Here is a 15,040-nt window from a genome sequence, read left to right as displayed (position 1 = left end):
TGTGGTCATTGCCTCTTAAGTTCCATTTTGTCCTTGGGGTTGTTACCGTGGTAACTTTCAATAACTCACAGATGTAACCTCTGACACAAAACCTGCAGGATATTTTTCGCTCTCTCTTTCGCTCTCAAGTTGTCTTTCTTTTTATTTTGAGACATAATACTGTGGTACACCACAGCTCATGTAGAAATACACGCAACAATCGACTCTTTCTTCACAAGTCTACACTCAGGGTCAAATTTGGGAACTCATTCGTTTAAAGGTACTTAGTCTTAATCTTGATGGAATATATAAACAGCTCCTTAAAGAGCAACACTCAATGAGGCCAGGTCAGGAGGTACATGTAGCAACTCCTAGCATTTTATGCACACCTACATGTATGAGTGTACGCCAAAGTGTGGGGTAAAACATTGGTAAAACAAAAAACAAATCATCAACAACAAAACTAAACACAAGCATCGACTCAATTATACTGCAAAATTAAATGAGCTTATAAAAGTTTGCGCCACATCTTAACACCACAGAAATGAGAACAAGTAAAACCGAAGTCCCCCAAAGACCAATGAGATTGATGTATGAAGCAGCGATCTATTGACCCCTTGCACGCGTGTCACACGCGGCGACTGATACCACGCTCGCCATGTTGGTGGGCAGTTAGGTTTACGTGTATTAACGCCGCGTCGCCTAAAACGCGCACTTCACTGCATAACGCACAGCATACTCAATGCATAGAGTTATATATGAAAACGCAGTGAAATTGCCCACCACTATGGCGCATTCAAGATTTTTCTGATGATGACGTCAGGTGAAATGGGTCAATAGACAACGTGACCCATGAAATCACATCAAAAGAGCCACAGAGCCCAGGCACAAGTGATTAGTTCCAACTTCTACACATACACATGTTCAACAAGAGTTAACTGGGAGGTTGCATTGCATTTCATGTAGGCGTGGGTTAAGTTAACCAAGGCAGTTGTTAAAATTGTGTTAAACTACATCAGTACACCGTTATAAGCTTGACATTCAGCCGAGAAAACAAAAGTGTAGTTTGGTTTGACTTACCACTTAAAACAAAACTGAAGAAATGTCAAGCTTAAAAATCCTGAGGAAATAAGAAATGAGAAGCCCGGTGCACTTTAAAGATACATAGAAAAACTTGGTCTCAAAATTGTACACAAAATCTAGTAGTTTTGGGCTAACCCAAAAAACATGGATTTGGAACTTTGCCTAGTGGATCAGGCCTGATACTTCCTGGAGGCAACGGAGGCAATCGCCTCCGTTGCCCCTTGCCATTGCCTTGGTGCCCTTGAAATGCTCCAGTAGAAATTTACAATTTCCTCGTAGGGTGCCCTTTGCCAAAGAGAAACGAAGTATACAGGCCTGGGAGCTACAATCTGGTCATGTTTAGGTAACACCATGTACATAAATACCCCCCCCCCCCTACCCCCGAGTAAGTCTGTGGTGGTTCTGCGATCAGGCAGGTCTTCTTGGGCCTTGGTGATGGCACTCCTCAGAGCTTGTTCCTGGCCACTGTTCCTACAGGTACCCCACCATCATTTACGCCACCCCTCAGAATCCCCATTCCTTAGGTACCCAATCCCCAGGTTTTAACCTTTTACCTGGGCCCAATTTCATAGCGCTGCTTAGCGGCCGATTTTGTGCTTACTGTGCAACTCTTATTTCATAGCGCTGCCAACCGTAAGCACACGAAAAGGCATGCTAACCTTACCCCACGAAAATAAATGGCGTCACAATGCAAATCCACGGTAAACACGCAATATGGCCGCCCAATTTATCTGCTAACCTGTGTAATACGCTACATAAGGCTTAAGCAAATTTTTCTGCTACAGTAAGCACGCAAATTTGCTTACCGTTAAGCAGCGCTATGAAATTGGGCCCTGTTGTCTGACAGTCTTGAGTATGTATGTACGAGGGTGTATCCGGCTCTGCAATCAGGTCTTCTTGGGGCTTGGTGATGGCACTCCCCAGAGCTTGTTCCTGCCCATTATTCCTACCCCACCCTCAGGTAAATGTGCCCTACCCCTCAGGTACCCATTTAAGGAGCAAGTTCCCCGGCAGTGAATCTAACTGTTACCTGTTGTCTGACTGTCTTGAGGATGTAGGAGGGTGTATCGGGCTCTGCAATCAGGTCTTCTTGGGCCTTGGTGATGGCACTCCTCAGAGCTTGTTCTTGGCCATTGTTCCTATCAGGCATTCTAACCAGGTGGAAATCTTTGTAGCGAAAACAAAATCAGTCGCTAAACCATCCCAGTCTTCTTAAAAGCGAGGTTCTGAAAAATAAAGCAGAAAGAGAAAAGAAAAGGATTAAATGGCGTTGATTTTTAAAGGGAACCTTAACTGAATTTTGACAGCATCCAGAAGGCACAAATAAATCAAATCTTATTTCATTTCATTTCAGGGAGGCAACGAAGGCGATTGCCTCCATGCCCCCTTGCCATTGCCTTGGTGCACTTGAAATGCTCCAGTAGAAATTTACAATTTCCTCATAGGGTGCCCTTTACAAAGGAGAAAATGCCTTGGTGCCCTTGCCATTTCAAAAATGAAGCACACATGCCTGCCCTTTACCGAGGAGAAAATGCCTTGATGCCTTGGCAAAAACGAAGCACACAGGCCTGCGATGGTATTGAGTGGCCCATCAGTATGATACATTACATACATATACAATGCACATTAGGTATGCACGTTCCGTTACCCAGAAAACTGTATGCATTTTTGAAATAGTTTAAAAGTATCCCCACAAGACACCAATGATTAATAAAGGTGTACAGTAATCTTGGGGAAATATGATCAGTGTGTTATTTCCTAACCAAATGGAAACAGATTGCACATTGGATTGGATAACTATAGTGTGTCCCTAGTGGGGTCAATTAGAGGTTAAAGGGGCTCTCTGCTTACTGTGTCCAGACAGTTGTGGATAACTAATGCATGGTTCCAAATGAGGTCAGTTAAGAGTTAAAGGGGCACTCAGCTGACTGTCCAACAGTTGTGGGTATCGATATGTTCACAATGAGGTCAATCAAGGGTTAAAGGGGCACTCTGCTTACTGTGTCCAGACAGTTGTGGATAACTAATGCATGGTTCCAAATGAGGTCAGTTAAGAGTTAAAGGGGCACTCAGCTGACTGTCCAACAGTTGTGGGTATCGATATGTTCACAATGAGGTCAATCAAGGGTTAAAGGGGCACTCTGCTTACTGTGTCCAGACAGTTGTGGATAACTAATGCATGTTCCAAATGAAGTCAGTTAAGAGTTAAAGGGGCACTCAGCTGACAGTCCAACAGTTGTGGGTATCAATATGTTCACAATGAGGTCAATCAAGGGTTAAAGGGGCACTCTGTTTACTGTGTCCAGACAGTTGTGGATAACTAATGCATGTTCCAAATGAGGTCAATCAACAGTTAAAGGGGCACTCTGCTGACTGTGTATCAATAAGTAGACTTTATTGACTGCTTCAAGTGCTACACTATTATTATGGTTAAGACTAGGACACCCGAGGTGATCCTGAGCGCATTCTCTTTTCATGAGCCGAAGCTGAGGGAAAACAGCTCCGGGGATCGCAGATGCCCAAGAAAGGCTACGTGCATGAAGCCCTTCTCAGATTCAAAAAGTAGTCACAACAAAAATATGCAGACAAGAAAAGGTTACATTACATTACCAGCCTTAATGTCAGATCAATCTTTGACGGGTATCCTGATTATGTTTTTGCTAAGCAGTAAATATTCATGCAATATGCCTACTTTTTCCTTAAAGCAGCTCTACAAACCATGGAGGAAGGAAGAGAAGGAGCTCGAACGACCCGCAAAACCGCAGAGTAACAAAAGAATACCCTGACAATGCCCCTGTCTGACCAGTGGAAAAAGATAGAGACCTCCAGCTGGACGGCCGATTAACGAGCGGGATTAGATCTTTTTGTACAAACCCGTGCTACCGCCACTCTGCACCGTTGCCTTCGTGTAAAGTTGAATCATTGGACACAAGAATTGTGAATACACACGTTTTCATTTACCGTTTGTGGTGTTTACATAAAATATCATAGCATATTTTTACATTTTTTGCAACTTTCCTGTCACTAGAGGTGGTTCAAAATTTGGGTACTAGCACACGAGGGTGAGTGGTATTCAATTGTGTTTTTCAATTTGATGAGCGAAAGTGTGCACAAATTTTATCAGGTCTCAAAAAAGTTATTTTTTCTTTATTATATTATGACATACGACACCATAGTTGAGTGAAGAACCAAGTGCGCACGCGAAAACTCACATACGCCAGGTCGCCCATTGTCTGTATAAGGTATGTGGGTGATTACGAGGTGTCGTTAAACGATCGCGGTACCGCAGGTTCGACTTTTCAAGTCCCTTCGTTCGAGCTCCTTCTCTTCCTTCCTCCATGATGAAATTGGCCCTTGTCATTCCCTGCTTGCCTCCCTTCTGTTGTTCTGCATGATGTATTTTGCACAGCATGCACATGTATACACAATACAAAATGTCAATAAGCCAGTTACCGTTATGCCCTAGATAATGTCTGTTGCACTCTGGGCTGGATCAATAGACCTTATGCATCGTTGTCATCCAGCCGCCATCTTAGAGGAAAAACGGTGACGAAACAATCGCCTACTGAAATGACGTCATATGCATAAGGTCTATAAGAGGGAGGGGTAAAGGACGAGTTATAGTCGGTCGCGCGATGGTCGGGCGTCGGAAATCTTGACGCGCGATCATAAAAAGACACTGTTTTGAAGCCTCAGTCGTAGGATTGCGCGCAAGATTTCCGTTCGCACGACCATCGCGCGACCGACTATAAACCGGCCTTAAGGACCCATCCTGCTGTCTATTCTAGTAAGCATAATTTTGTTGTGCTTAGTAGCTTTGTATGCATACTAACATGTACAATTTTATACACAACATTGTGTATAAAATTGTTCATGTTAGTAAGCACACAACGCGATGCAGTTGTGATGCATTTGCGATGTCAATAAAGCTGCTGAGTGTGCCCTACATTAGATGGCTGTTGCACTCTACGCTGGATCATTATGGTGGGTGGGGGGGGGGACCCATCCAGCTGTATATTCTGGTATGCATACTACTAACATGTACAATTTTATACACAACATTGTGTATAAAATTGTTCATGTTAGACATATATGCACACAATCCGATGCATTTGCGATGCATTTGCGATGTCAATAAAGCTAGTGTGCCCTAACGTCTGTTGCACTCTACGCTGGATCAATATGGTGAGGGGGGGGGGGGGGAGGGGTGACCCACCCAGCTATCTGACTCATTAGGATCAATAACACACTACACTGCACCATCAGTCACGTCACAATATTCACTCACTCCCCCATAAGTACTTCAATGTGGAGCACTGACTCACACTGAATTTAATCAACAAGGTTGAGTGTGGGTAACTCCCTCACTTAAACCAGGCATGGTCTCGTGGGTTTCATTACCACGCAGTTTTACGTTAACTGCGTCGCGCCGTAAGGCACAGGATTCTGTGAATAGTAAGCGCAACATTTGCTCTAAGGTTTTAGCCAGGATTAGGTAAAAGGGTGTCCAAATTTGCTGGAAATTTTAAAACTGGGTGTCCAAACTTGCACTTACAATAAATTTACATGTAAATGACAGATGAAACAGGGTGTCTAAATTAAAAACAGGGTGTCCAAAAGACACCCAGACACCCCTCTGGCTAACACTATGATTTGCTGTGAAATTGACTGATACCAGCAAATTGCACGCCGATAACCTCAAATTCCGGCTGATAAATAAGTCACATCATGTGTGGGCGAACACCCAATAGACCTTTATCATGGTGTGGCCATCTTGATTTTACTCCATTCCAACTCATTGTAACCAAACTGAGGCTGGACAAAATAATATAGTCTGGTGCCATGCGCAATGAATGCTGGCACTCATTACTGTTATTGGAAACAGGGAACGTGACCAAGATGGTGGCAGCATGGATAAAGTTCTATTGTTTCACAGATTGTGTATTCCTATTAGCAAATATTCATCCTGTTACATTAGTACATCGTAGGCATGAACACACTGGTAATTTTGTCAAAGACCAGTCTTCTCACTTGGTGTATCTCAACGTGCATTATAAAATAACAAACCTGTGAAAAATTGAGCTCAATTTGTCATCCAAGTTGCGCGATAACTACAAAGAAAAAACACCCTTGTCACACGAAGTTGTATGCTTCAGATGCTTGATTTCAAGACCTCAAAATCTAATTCTGTGGTCTCAAAATCAAATTCAATTATTTTAGTGGAAAATAACTTCTTACTCAAAAACTACGTTACTTCAGAGGGAGCCGTTTCTCACCATGTTTTACACTATCAACAGCTCTCCATTGCTTGTTACCAAGTAAGTTTCTATGCTGACAATTATTTTGAGTAATAACCAATAGTGTCCAGTGCCTTTAACACAACCACACGGTTAAAAAAAACCTTTACTTTGCCTTTACAATGAACATAATCTATTGGGCATTATGAAGATTTATTTCTACCCCAACCCAAAATTTGTGCAAATGTCCCGCATACGTGTGGTTTACTGAGTGAGAGCACCGACCTGTCCCACCTGTAAAAGCAACCTGCATACTACGAGTTGACTATTTCCACTTATTAACGACACATGATGCCGTTCAATGCCGGAGGCGGCTAACAGCCACTCCATCGTCTAAAAATATCGCTGAGAAACCTACAGTTTCTTGCATACAGTAGTATGCATCAACTCCAAATGGCCCTAAAAATGATCTACGTACGGTCAAATACGTGGAGAGTGAACGCACACCAAGAGCATGGTTTTAATCAGGATTTGGAGAAAGGATGTCCAAATTGGAGAGAAATTTTAAGTTGCAACAAACAAATTTGGCTGATTGTTTTCTTCTTTTTTTTGGGGGGGGGGTGGTGGGGAGGGGTTCAGATACAGTTTTTTATTTCAATTCAGAGGGAATACTTAAAAAAATATATATATAGTAAGCATTCTTCAGACTAAAAGTAAACCCAAAAAAACCTGCGAAATGGAATGGCTCTTGGCAAATTTTCTGAATCAATTTAAAACAGACATTTAAACAGTGCGGATGAATAAAAAACTGTCTTAAGATCAAATTCCAAAGCAAAAAAAAACAACATCAAACAAATAAACTCAATTCTAATGCAGAAACATTCAGGCCAGCAATTACTTTGTTTACATGAAACCAGAAAAAGGACCTTGGAAACAGATCAATTTAAAAATATAATTTTTAGAAAGAATAAAATACAGCACAATCTAAGACAACCTCTTTAAAAACAGGCTTAACAGTACATTATAAATTTTAACAAGGCTCTCAAAATAAAAAAGATCATAGGGCACATTACAATCACGACAATCTTAAAATCAGATGCTATGCAACGAGGGGAGGGTGAGAAAGAGCAATCTCACTGTCTGAATCACCTATCGCCATAGCAACCGCATCCATCACAGCGGCAGGGGATAGAGCTTAATGCACTAGAAATTGTGTTATCAGTTTGGTCTGCACAATAAGAACCCAGGAGTTGCAGGTCTGTCTGGAATAAGAAGGTCGAGATGTGAAGTCCTCTTTGTTCCTATTGACCCCCCCCCCCCAAGATGCTCAGGGCTCTTATTTGAAGGGGACATGATGCCTTCAGGTTGGGTGGGTGCTTTTGGCTTTGAGACACTGTGTTCTCACTTGGTGTATAGACATACATTGTACAAACATATCAAATTGCATTTTAAGTCGGTGAAAATTTGGTCACCAAAACAGCAATTAAGAATAGTGAAAGGAAAAACACCCTTTTTTTTGCACAAATTTGGGTGCTTTCAGATGCCTAACTTTTTATTAAAAGACTTAAAGTGCTTTAAGCCAGCATTTGTTACAACATGAATATGTTTAGAACGATGTTTAAAAAGAATAATAATCAGGCCAAATCAGGGTTCTCCAATGTTTTTTTTTTTTTAATTTGAAGGGAATTCTGTTGCCCTAGTTGTTGGATTCAAGTCTTCAGAATTTTCCACTTAGTGCTTAAATCTTATTGGTTTTTAAAAGCTCGCCCATGCAATCTAGAGCATTCTTTATCTGTTAGTATTTGATTTAGTAAAAAAGTATATTGACCAAAATTTGCCGCTTCCATGGAAATCCAAAGCTGATGAAAACATCCCATCTACATTTGTACCCCCTGCTTCTGTTACACTCAAATCAGTAATGCATACATGTAGGCCTACATGTATGTGTATGTCTTGTGTTGTCCATAGCCTTTGGGAAAGACTTTGCTAGTGCTAGGGTCGAAACGAGAAGCCATTAGGCCTATAACTTAGTTTGCAAAATCACATACCTGTTACATCATAGGGCATTACACTCCACATTCACACAAGTAATAGTCGTATCCACACTAGGTATTGAAAGCATAAATTTCCTTGCTACAAACGTTTTAAAGGAAATGTTTATAACCCTGTCTTTACAGCGTTCCACATTCACACCACACAGTCAGGGGTAATTCAGTCTCTTTATTCCCAGTGTGTTTTGTTGGGGGTGGGTCTTTGTGAAGGACACCCCAAAAGGGCTTGAAGGATTCTCAAAAGATTCTTGATTGTGTTGGTTTTTTTTATTCTTGTCTGAGGGGGATAGAAACAGCCTTTGATGACCTGGATTTGAGAATGAATGGGAAATGGATGAGGATCAAATTAAAATCTCCTGGCGCTGCAACTGTATTTTGGGATACAATTGTAAACCAATATCCAATGTTGAATGACGCACTGTATAAAAGTATTTACAAACGTAAGCACATGTACAGAGTTGGCTCTATATACATGTACAATGTACCATATAGGGCCTACTCTGTACATTTCCCTCTCTAGCATTCTCCGACATAAGGCCAAAAAACAAATAAATAAATACCAGTTGATCGTCCGGATTTTTCAAAAAAGAGGAGGATGAGGGCCTTATTATTTACTATTATTTTACTATTTTTTTTTCAAGATGGCCGCTTAGTATTTCAAATCAAACAGGCCACCAATTCTTCAGTATGAATCAACCGCAAACTTATTTTATACCTATTAGTTGCATGAGGACCTGTGTTAACACAAACACTGACACTTAGTAACAGCATGGAGGTAGAAATAGCCATGGTAGCAGGGTCGGATAACACTAAAAAGATTTGCGGGTAGGCATTCACTGTCATTGTTTTACGAAACAGACAGTTACAAGTGTTCTAAAGCATCACGTTAGATTCGGGAAAAGCTCACATTTTTAAAATCGAAAAATAACAAATAGTAAATAGCCCCCCAAAAACTGGTATTTTTTTTTATTTGGCCTAACATGTCTAGGGAACTTTGCAGAATCTGCTGTGGACTTTCTGAGCAAATTCCAAGCATGCCTATTTTATGAGCTTATTAGCATCATTTACGTATGTCTCCCCATTTATGTCCAAGTGGTCCAGGTGGCTAGTTCATTGCTTCCAAAAGTTATATTTTAAACCACTGATCGCACTGGTTTCAAACTGAAGTATCATACAAAATCACAGGGTTGAAAGAAAACCGTAAAACATGATGACCAGTGAATAGACGATGTGACCTCTGACGTCACACGAAAACCATAACATGATTCGCGCGCATACCACCGGGCAAAACCTTTGTGTTTTGGCAGCCAGCTAGAAAGTGTACTCAATCTTACTGTGACTGCGCAACTCAGTGCCCGGCGAAACATGACGTATAGAGTGTTTGGTCAGCAGAGGGTAGTTTGAATGTAAACATAGGTCACATCGTCTATAGGTTGCTAACATGTAGGCGGACTATTAATAACTAACAAGGGCTCTGCTGGCTAGTCACTGAAAACATTACGGGGCAAACCCTGAATCCTTTTCCCCCACAAAAATCATCAATGAGAAAAACACAAAATTAAACAGAATGCTCCAGACTGCAGTAGAAAACATACAAAAGACCGCATTTCAATTCAGCATCATAAGACCAAACATTAAAAAATGTGGGTCCAGAATACCCCACAGATTCTAAAAAAATCCTGGTGGGTGAACCCTTTTTAAAAGTAAATACTCAATGAAATTCCATCCATTCCACACAACTGTAGATTGATTTACACACATTACCCTAACAATTGCATCAAGCAAAAACTCTCTCTCCAATAGCAGGTCAAAGGTTAAGGGTCATGTCAAAAGAATGTCCTCATTATAGTCTGGCGCCCATAAATCAAACATGATTATTGCAGACAGTTTTGTATACCTGTTGAGGTTATGGAATGTTCACGATGTACAAACATGTACGCACAAAGCGTAGCTTTTACATAGAACTGCAATGTGTACTACAAAATTGTGATACATACGTTGTACATTTCTTATCATTACATAGCAATTGTGGATTTGGCTTTTTATAATTAATCTATAGTAATTTCTAAGAATAAGGTTGTGGAATGTTCATGGTACACTCTGGAATGTGTACTGCAAAATTGTGGTATGCTTTTAAGAATTACTTTGCAACTGTAGATTTGCTTGAATTATTCCCCAACCAACTTCAGTGCATGCTACAGGACCACTTAAAGGCAGTGGACACTATTGGTAATTACTCAAATTAATTATTATCATAAAACCTTCCTTGATTACGAGTATTGGGGAGAGGTTGGTAGTACTTGTATAAAACATTGTGAGAAATGGCTCCCTCTGAAGTGCCATAGTTTTCGAGAAAGAAGTTATTTTCCACGAATTTGATTTCGAGACCTCAGATTTAGAACTTGAGGTCACGAAATCAAGCATCTAAACGCACACAACTTCGTGTGACAAGAAGGTTTTTTTCTTTCATTATTATCTCGCAAGTTCGATGACCGATTGAGCTCAAATTTTCACAGGTTTGTTATTTTATGCATATGTTGAGATACACCAACTGTGACGGCTAGTCTTTGACAATTACCAATAGTGTCCACTGCCTTTAATAGCACATGGAGGTTATTTCTACCTCCATGCACAGCCTGAGTAATTTTTCAAATAATGTCTTAAAACCCCAATGTGAACATTCAAGTGTGAATGTATTTTCGTCTAGGAGATTGCCAAGAACTGGTTGTCTGTAGATTGTCTAGAGTGACATGACCCTCAAAATTGACCCCTGATTGTTATTGTTGCCTACCAAAAACTCCTTCCACTGACCCAGAAGGTCAGAACACCCAGAAAGGACTTCCTCAATGGTCAGACAATCGCAGTAAATTGATCCCATCTCTAATCCCAATCCTAATCCCAATCAATAACCACAGTGACCTCAAACTGAAGACAATCCCCACAGAGGGAGCAATGGCTGTTCTTGTAAGAGCAGATCATCCACAAGGTGAATAGGATTATACTTGGGTTGGCTTAATCCAGCAGATTCACAAGTGGCAAGTGGATGTACACGTTCTAGTGGATGGGGTCTGTCTGTCTGTCTGTCTGGCACACTGGGATAATCTCCTTGTGAATGGATATTTAGAGGGATTGGCATGGAATAAACAAACCAGAACCTTGACGGTACTATAATATGCAGATTGCAGTCATGATGAAGTGTACACATGTGTGACATAAAACTTAATTCATAAATACCTCGGACAGTTTCGCTATTCCTATTGGTGGAGAGCGCGTCACGTGGGGGTGTTTAAACGGTTGATGATGACCAGCTGGACTCTGTTTATAACCAGTTAGTCTTAGTGCAAGACGTTTGTTGTTATGGGCGATGCGGATACATGAAATAACAAACCTGTAAAAATTTGGTAGTTTGGGGTCAGGAGAAACTAGTGAACAACCATGAACACGAATGCCCCACAGTTTTGACAAATATTCTGGGGAAAACCCTCGCTTGTGTATGGCCTAGAATGTGATGACCCATAAAGGTTCCAACACTCCAAACAACTTCCGAGTAGACTTGACTACATGTACTTGTCACTGAATAATACAGTTTCAAAACTCTACCATCCACCATTTCCAGTTGAGTTATCCATCCAACCAAGGTTTGCCCTTAAAGGAACACGTTGCCTTGGATCGGTCGAGTTGGTCTTTGAAAAGCGTTTGTAACCGTTTTGTATAAAATGCATATGGGTAGAAAGATGATGTAAAAGTAGAATACAATGATCCACACAAACATGCCTCGAAATTGCCCGGTTTTCCTTTTACCTCGTCGACTAACACGGTCGGCCATTTATGGGAGTCAAATTTTTGACTCCCATAAATGGCCGACCGTGTTAGTTCGCACAGTAAAAGGAAAACCATGCAATTTCGAGGCAAACTTGTGTGGATCATTGTATTCTACTTTTAAAACATCTTTCCAACCATATGCATTTTATAAAAAAGGGTTAAAAATGCTTTATAGACCAACTCGTCCGATCGAAGGCAACGTGTTCCTTTAACTTTTTCAAGTGAATAGCCAGCAGGACTAGTTAGAATGTCATTTCACAAGTCTGCCAGCTTTGTCAGGAGTCCATAGGGAATAGGGATGCTTTTCAACACTGAACTAGCCATGGTTTCGTGTGTTGTTCTGTTTGTGTATTCTTACTACATGTGTTTGTTTTAATGTCCGATGTATATTTGTGTACATGTTGGCATTCCCTGGTCTGTTTGATGTGGGTTTCGGTGTACTATTTTTGTCTACTTCTAATAATGTTTTTATCAATATTGTGTAATTTTTAATGTTATATATTGTTATATTTATATTCATATTTAAATTTATATTTATACATAGTTTTTAACGATTCCTGTACGTGGCCGCTTTCCGCTGTTGGATGTCAATACAAAATTTTTTTTTACAAAAAGCAGTAGTTCAGATCATATTGATGAGCATTCTGACTGGTCCTTGGGTGTTATTTAAGGCCGAGTAATAAAAGAAACATGTTTAGCATCCGGGTTTTTCAAAAAAGGAAGGAGGAGGGGCTTTTTATTTTTTATTTCAAGATGGCCGACATTCTTTTTAGAATGTTAAACATCCATTGTTTTTCTACTACTCAACCATACAATACATTAAGTGAAACATTTTGGGCAAGACATAAAACAAAACAAAACATAAAGAAAAAAATTAAATGTGCATACAACATAAATAAATAAGGAGGCAGCCTCTAAAAAGGAAGCCGGCAGGGACACTAAACAAGTTTCTTTTTTTACTTGGCCTAACTAGCTGTTCACCAACAGAGTAGACCAACCCTAACTAGCTGTTGGCCAACAGCTAGTAGACCAAGACCAACAAATGAGGGACAAACACTGCAAGCCCACGGCAGCCAAAACGTTCCCACACTCTGAACTCAACAACTAACCTAGGTACCAGCAGACACATTGCTTTACACCCACTCAAACAAATTATCAGACCCCTGAGAGGTTTCCAACGCTGCGACCTTTGACCTCAACATTGTCTAAAAATTAAGCCAAGGAGGGTCCCTATAATGCCTCTACTTATAGGGCTTGACATCCCCAGGTGACCCACTGACATGCTTTGAATATAACACCAGAACGTTGTCATTTTAAAGGGTTTTTTTTCTTTCTAAGAGTACATTATGACAGTCATTCAAATCCTCTAGTTTTCAAGAAACAACTACATCTAAATCTATGATAATACTTGAAAGCGTTTTCAGCATCTACAGACAAGGTGAGTGAGAAGACAATGAAGACATTTCAGTTTTAGAAGTTGGAGGAAATCCCCAGAGAATTGTTCCAGGGAAAGCCCACGAAGTCAAGTAGGGCCTGAAAAGCCCGATCCACATAGTGCCCCGCAGGTAGGATTCGAACCGGGTCCCAAGAGGTGGAAGGCGAGGCAAGACACCACTGCACCAACCTGACTTTATTGTATTCTTCGTTGACAAAGTGAAGGAGGCTTGTAAGCTTCGTTTTTGAAAGGACAAGGGCACCAAGGCATTTTCTCTTTGGCAAAGGGCACCCTATGAGGAAATTGAAAATTTCTACTGGAGCATTTCAAGGGCACCAAGGCAATGGCAAGGGGCAACGGAGGCAATCGCCTCCGTTGCCTCCGTGAAGTATCAGGCCTGGATGTCTCAATGAAGTATCAGACCAGATACTAAATAGTCAATAAGTATTAATAAATCAAAATTTGGGATAGGCGGGCGGGTCAAAACAAATTTGAAAAAAATATCAACATTTTTAAACACTCCCCATTGCAATTTCCATTCACAACATAACAAGTCCAGGGGTCAAGGCCTTTCAAACTACATTACCCACACAGTCCAATCACAGCTTGTCGTTTCTATTTTGTTTCCATACATGAAGCCGAGAGGTCATGACCTCACAGTAATATTTTGACATTCAGAGCTCAGGAGGCAAGATTTCCCACAGAGTTGGTGAATAAGACATTTGTATGCTGTGCCTTACGTTTGTCTAACACAGACACTTTCAAGTTTAGTTTGTAAGGGTCGAGTAAGATTTCTATTAAGAGTGTAGTGCAAATGTTGTGTTCCTCAGATTCAAAGCTAAATGACTATAAATGCTGAGTGATGTTTGAAGCTTTGCATGGTGTGGAAAATAAAAGCAATAGTAAAACTAGTGAACTTGTGGGTAGAATTACGTGTAAATATCTTTTGGGGGGAGTGTTGGCTCTGAAAATGTCAAGACAGTACCTGCTTTTTCAAAAATTACAATGTGTAACACAGACACTCTCAAATTTGTAAGGGTCAAGTAAAATTTGTTTTAGAGTTTAGTCAAAGTGCCGTGTTCCTCAGATACACAGTTTTAGACTTTACATTTGCCAAGTGATGTGTTAAGATTTGCATGGTGTGAAAAATAAGAAGTAACTACATAAAAAAAAACTACTGTAGTAAACTTGGGGGTATGTAAGCATGTGGGAGAAGTGTTGGCTCTGAAAATGTCAAACATTCACAATGTAATACCCGCTCTTTTAGTGAATATCCAGCAGGACCACAGTTAGGCCTACCTAGATGTACATGTACATGTTGTAGCTTGTTGTTTCAATAGTTCCGCAAGATTTTTCAACTTTTTAGTCCTTTTTCACACAGGGATGATTTTTAAAACACTAAACTATTTTATTTAGACCACTTGGAGAGAATT

The 15,040-nt window shown here is 40.5% G+C and overlaps 1 protein-coding gene across 9 annotated transcripts in view; it reads right to left on the bottom strand.

The window, feature by feature from the left end:
• The window catches only part of LOC139943330 (splicing regulator ARVCF-like), a 134,905-nt gene that overhangs the window by 96,772 nt on the left and 23,093 nt on the right, over positions 1-15,040 (bottom strand). For all 9 annotated transcript variants that reach the window (XR_011786803.1, XM_071940157.1, XM_071940163.1 and 6 more), the window contains exon 3: positions 2,093-2,288. Coding sequence is in view for 8 of the 9 variants with exons in the window: in XM_071940157.1 (XP_071796258.1) it covers positions 2,093-2,212 (120 nt within the window). In the remaining variant the exon portion in view is untranslated. The remainder of the gene's footprint in view (positions 1-2,092; positions 2,289-15,040) is intronic.

Source organism: Asterias amurensis, chromosome 10 (assembly GCF_032118995.1).
Source record: "Asterias amurensis chromosome 10, ASM3211899v1".
NCBI lineage: Eukaryota > Metazoa > Echinodermata > Asteroidea > Forcipulatida > Asteriidae > Asterias > Asterias amurensis.
Note: the sequence above shows the minus strand (reverse complement) of the source record. Positions and strands in the feature narration are given on the sequence as shown.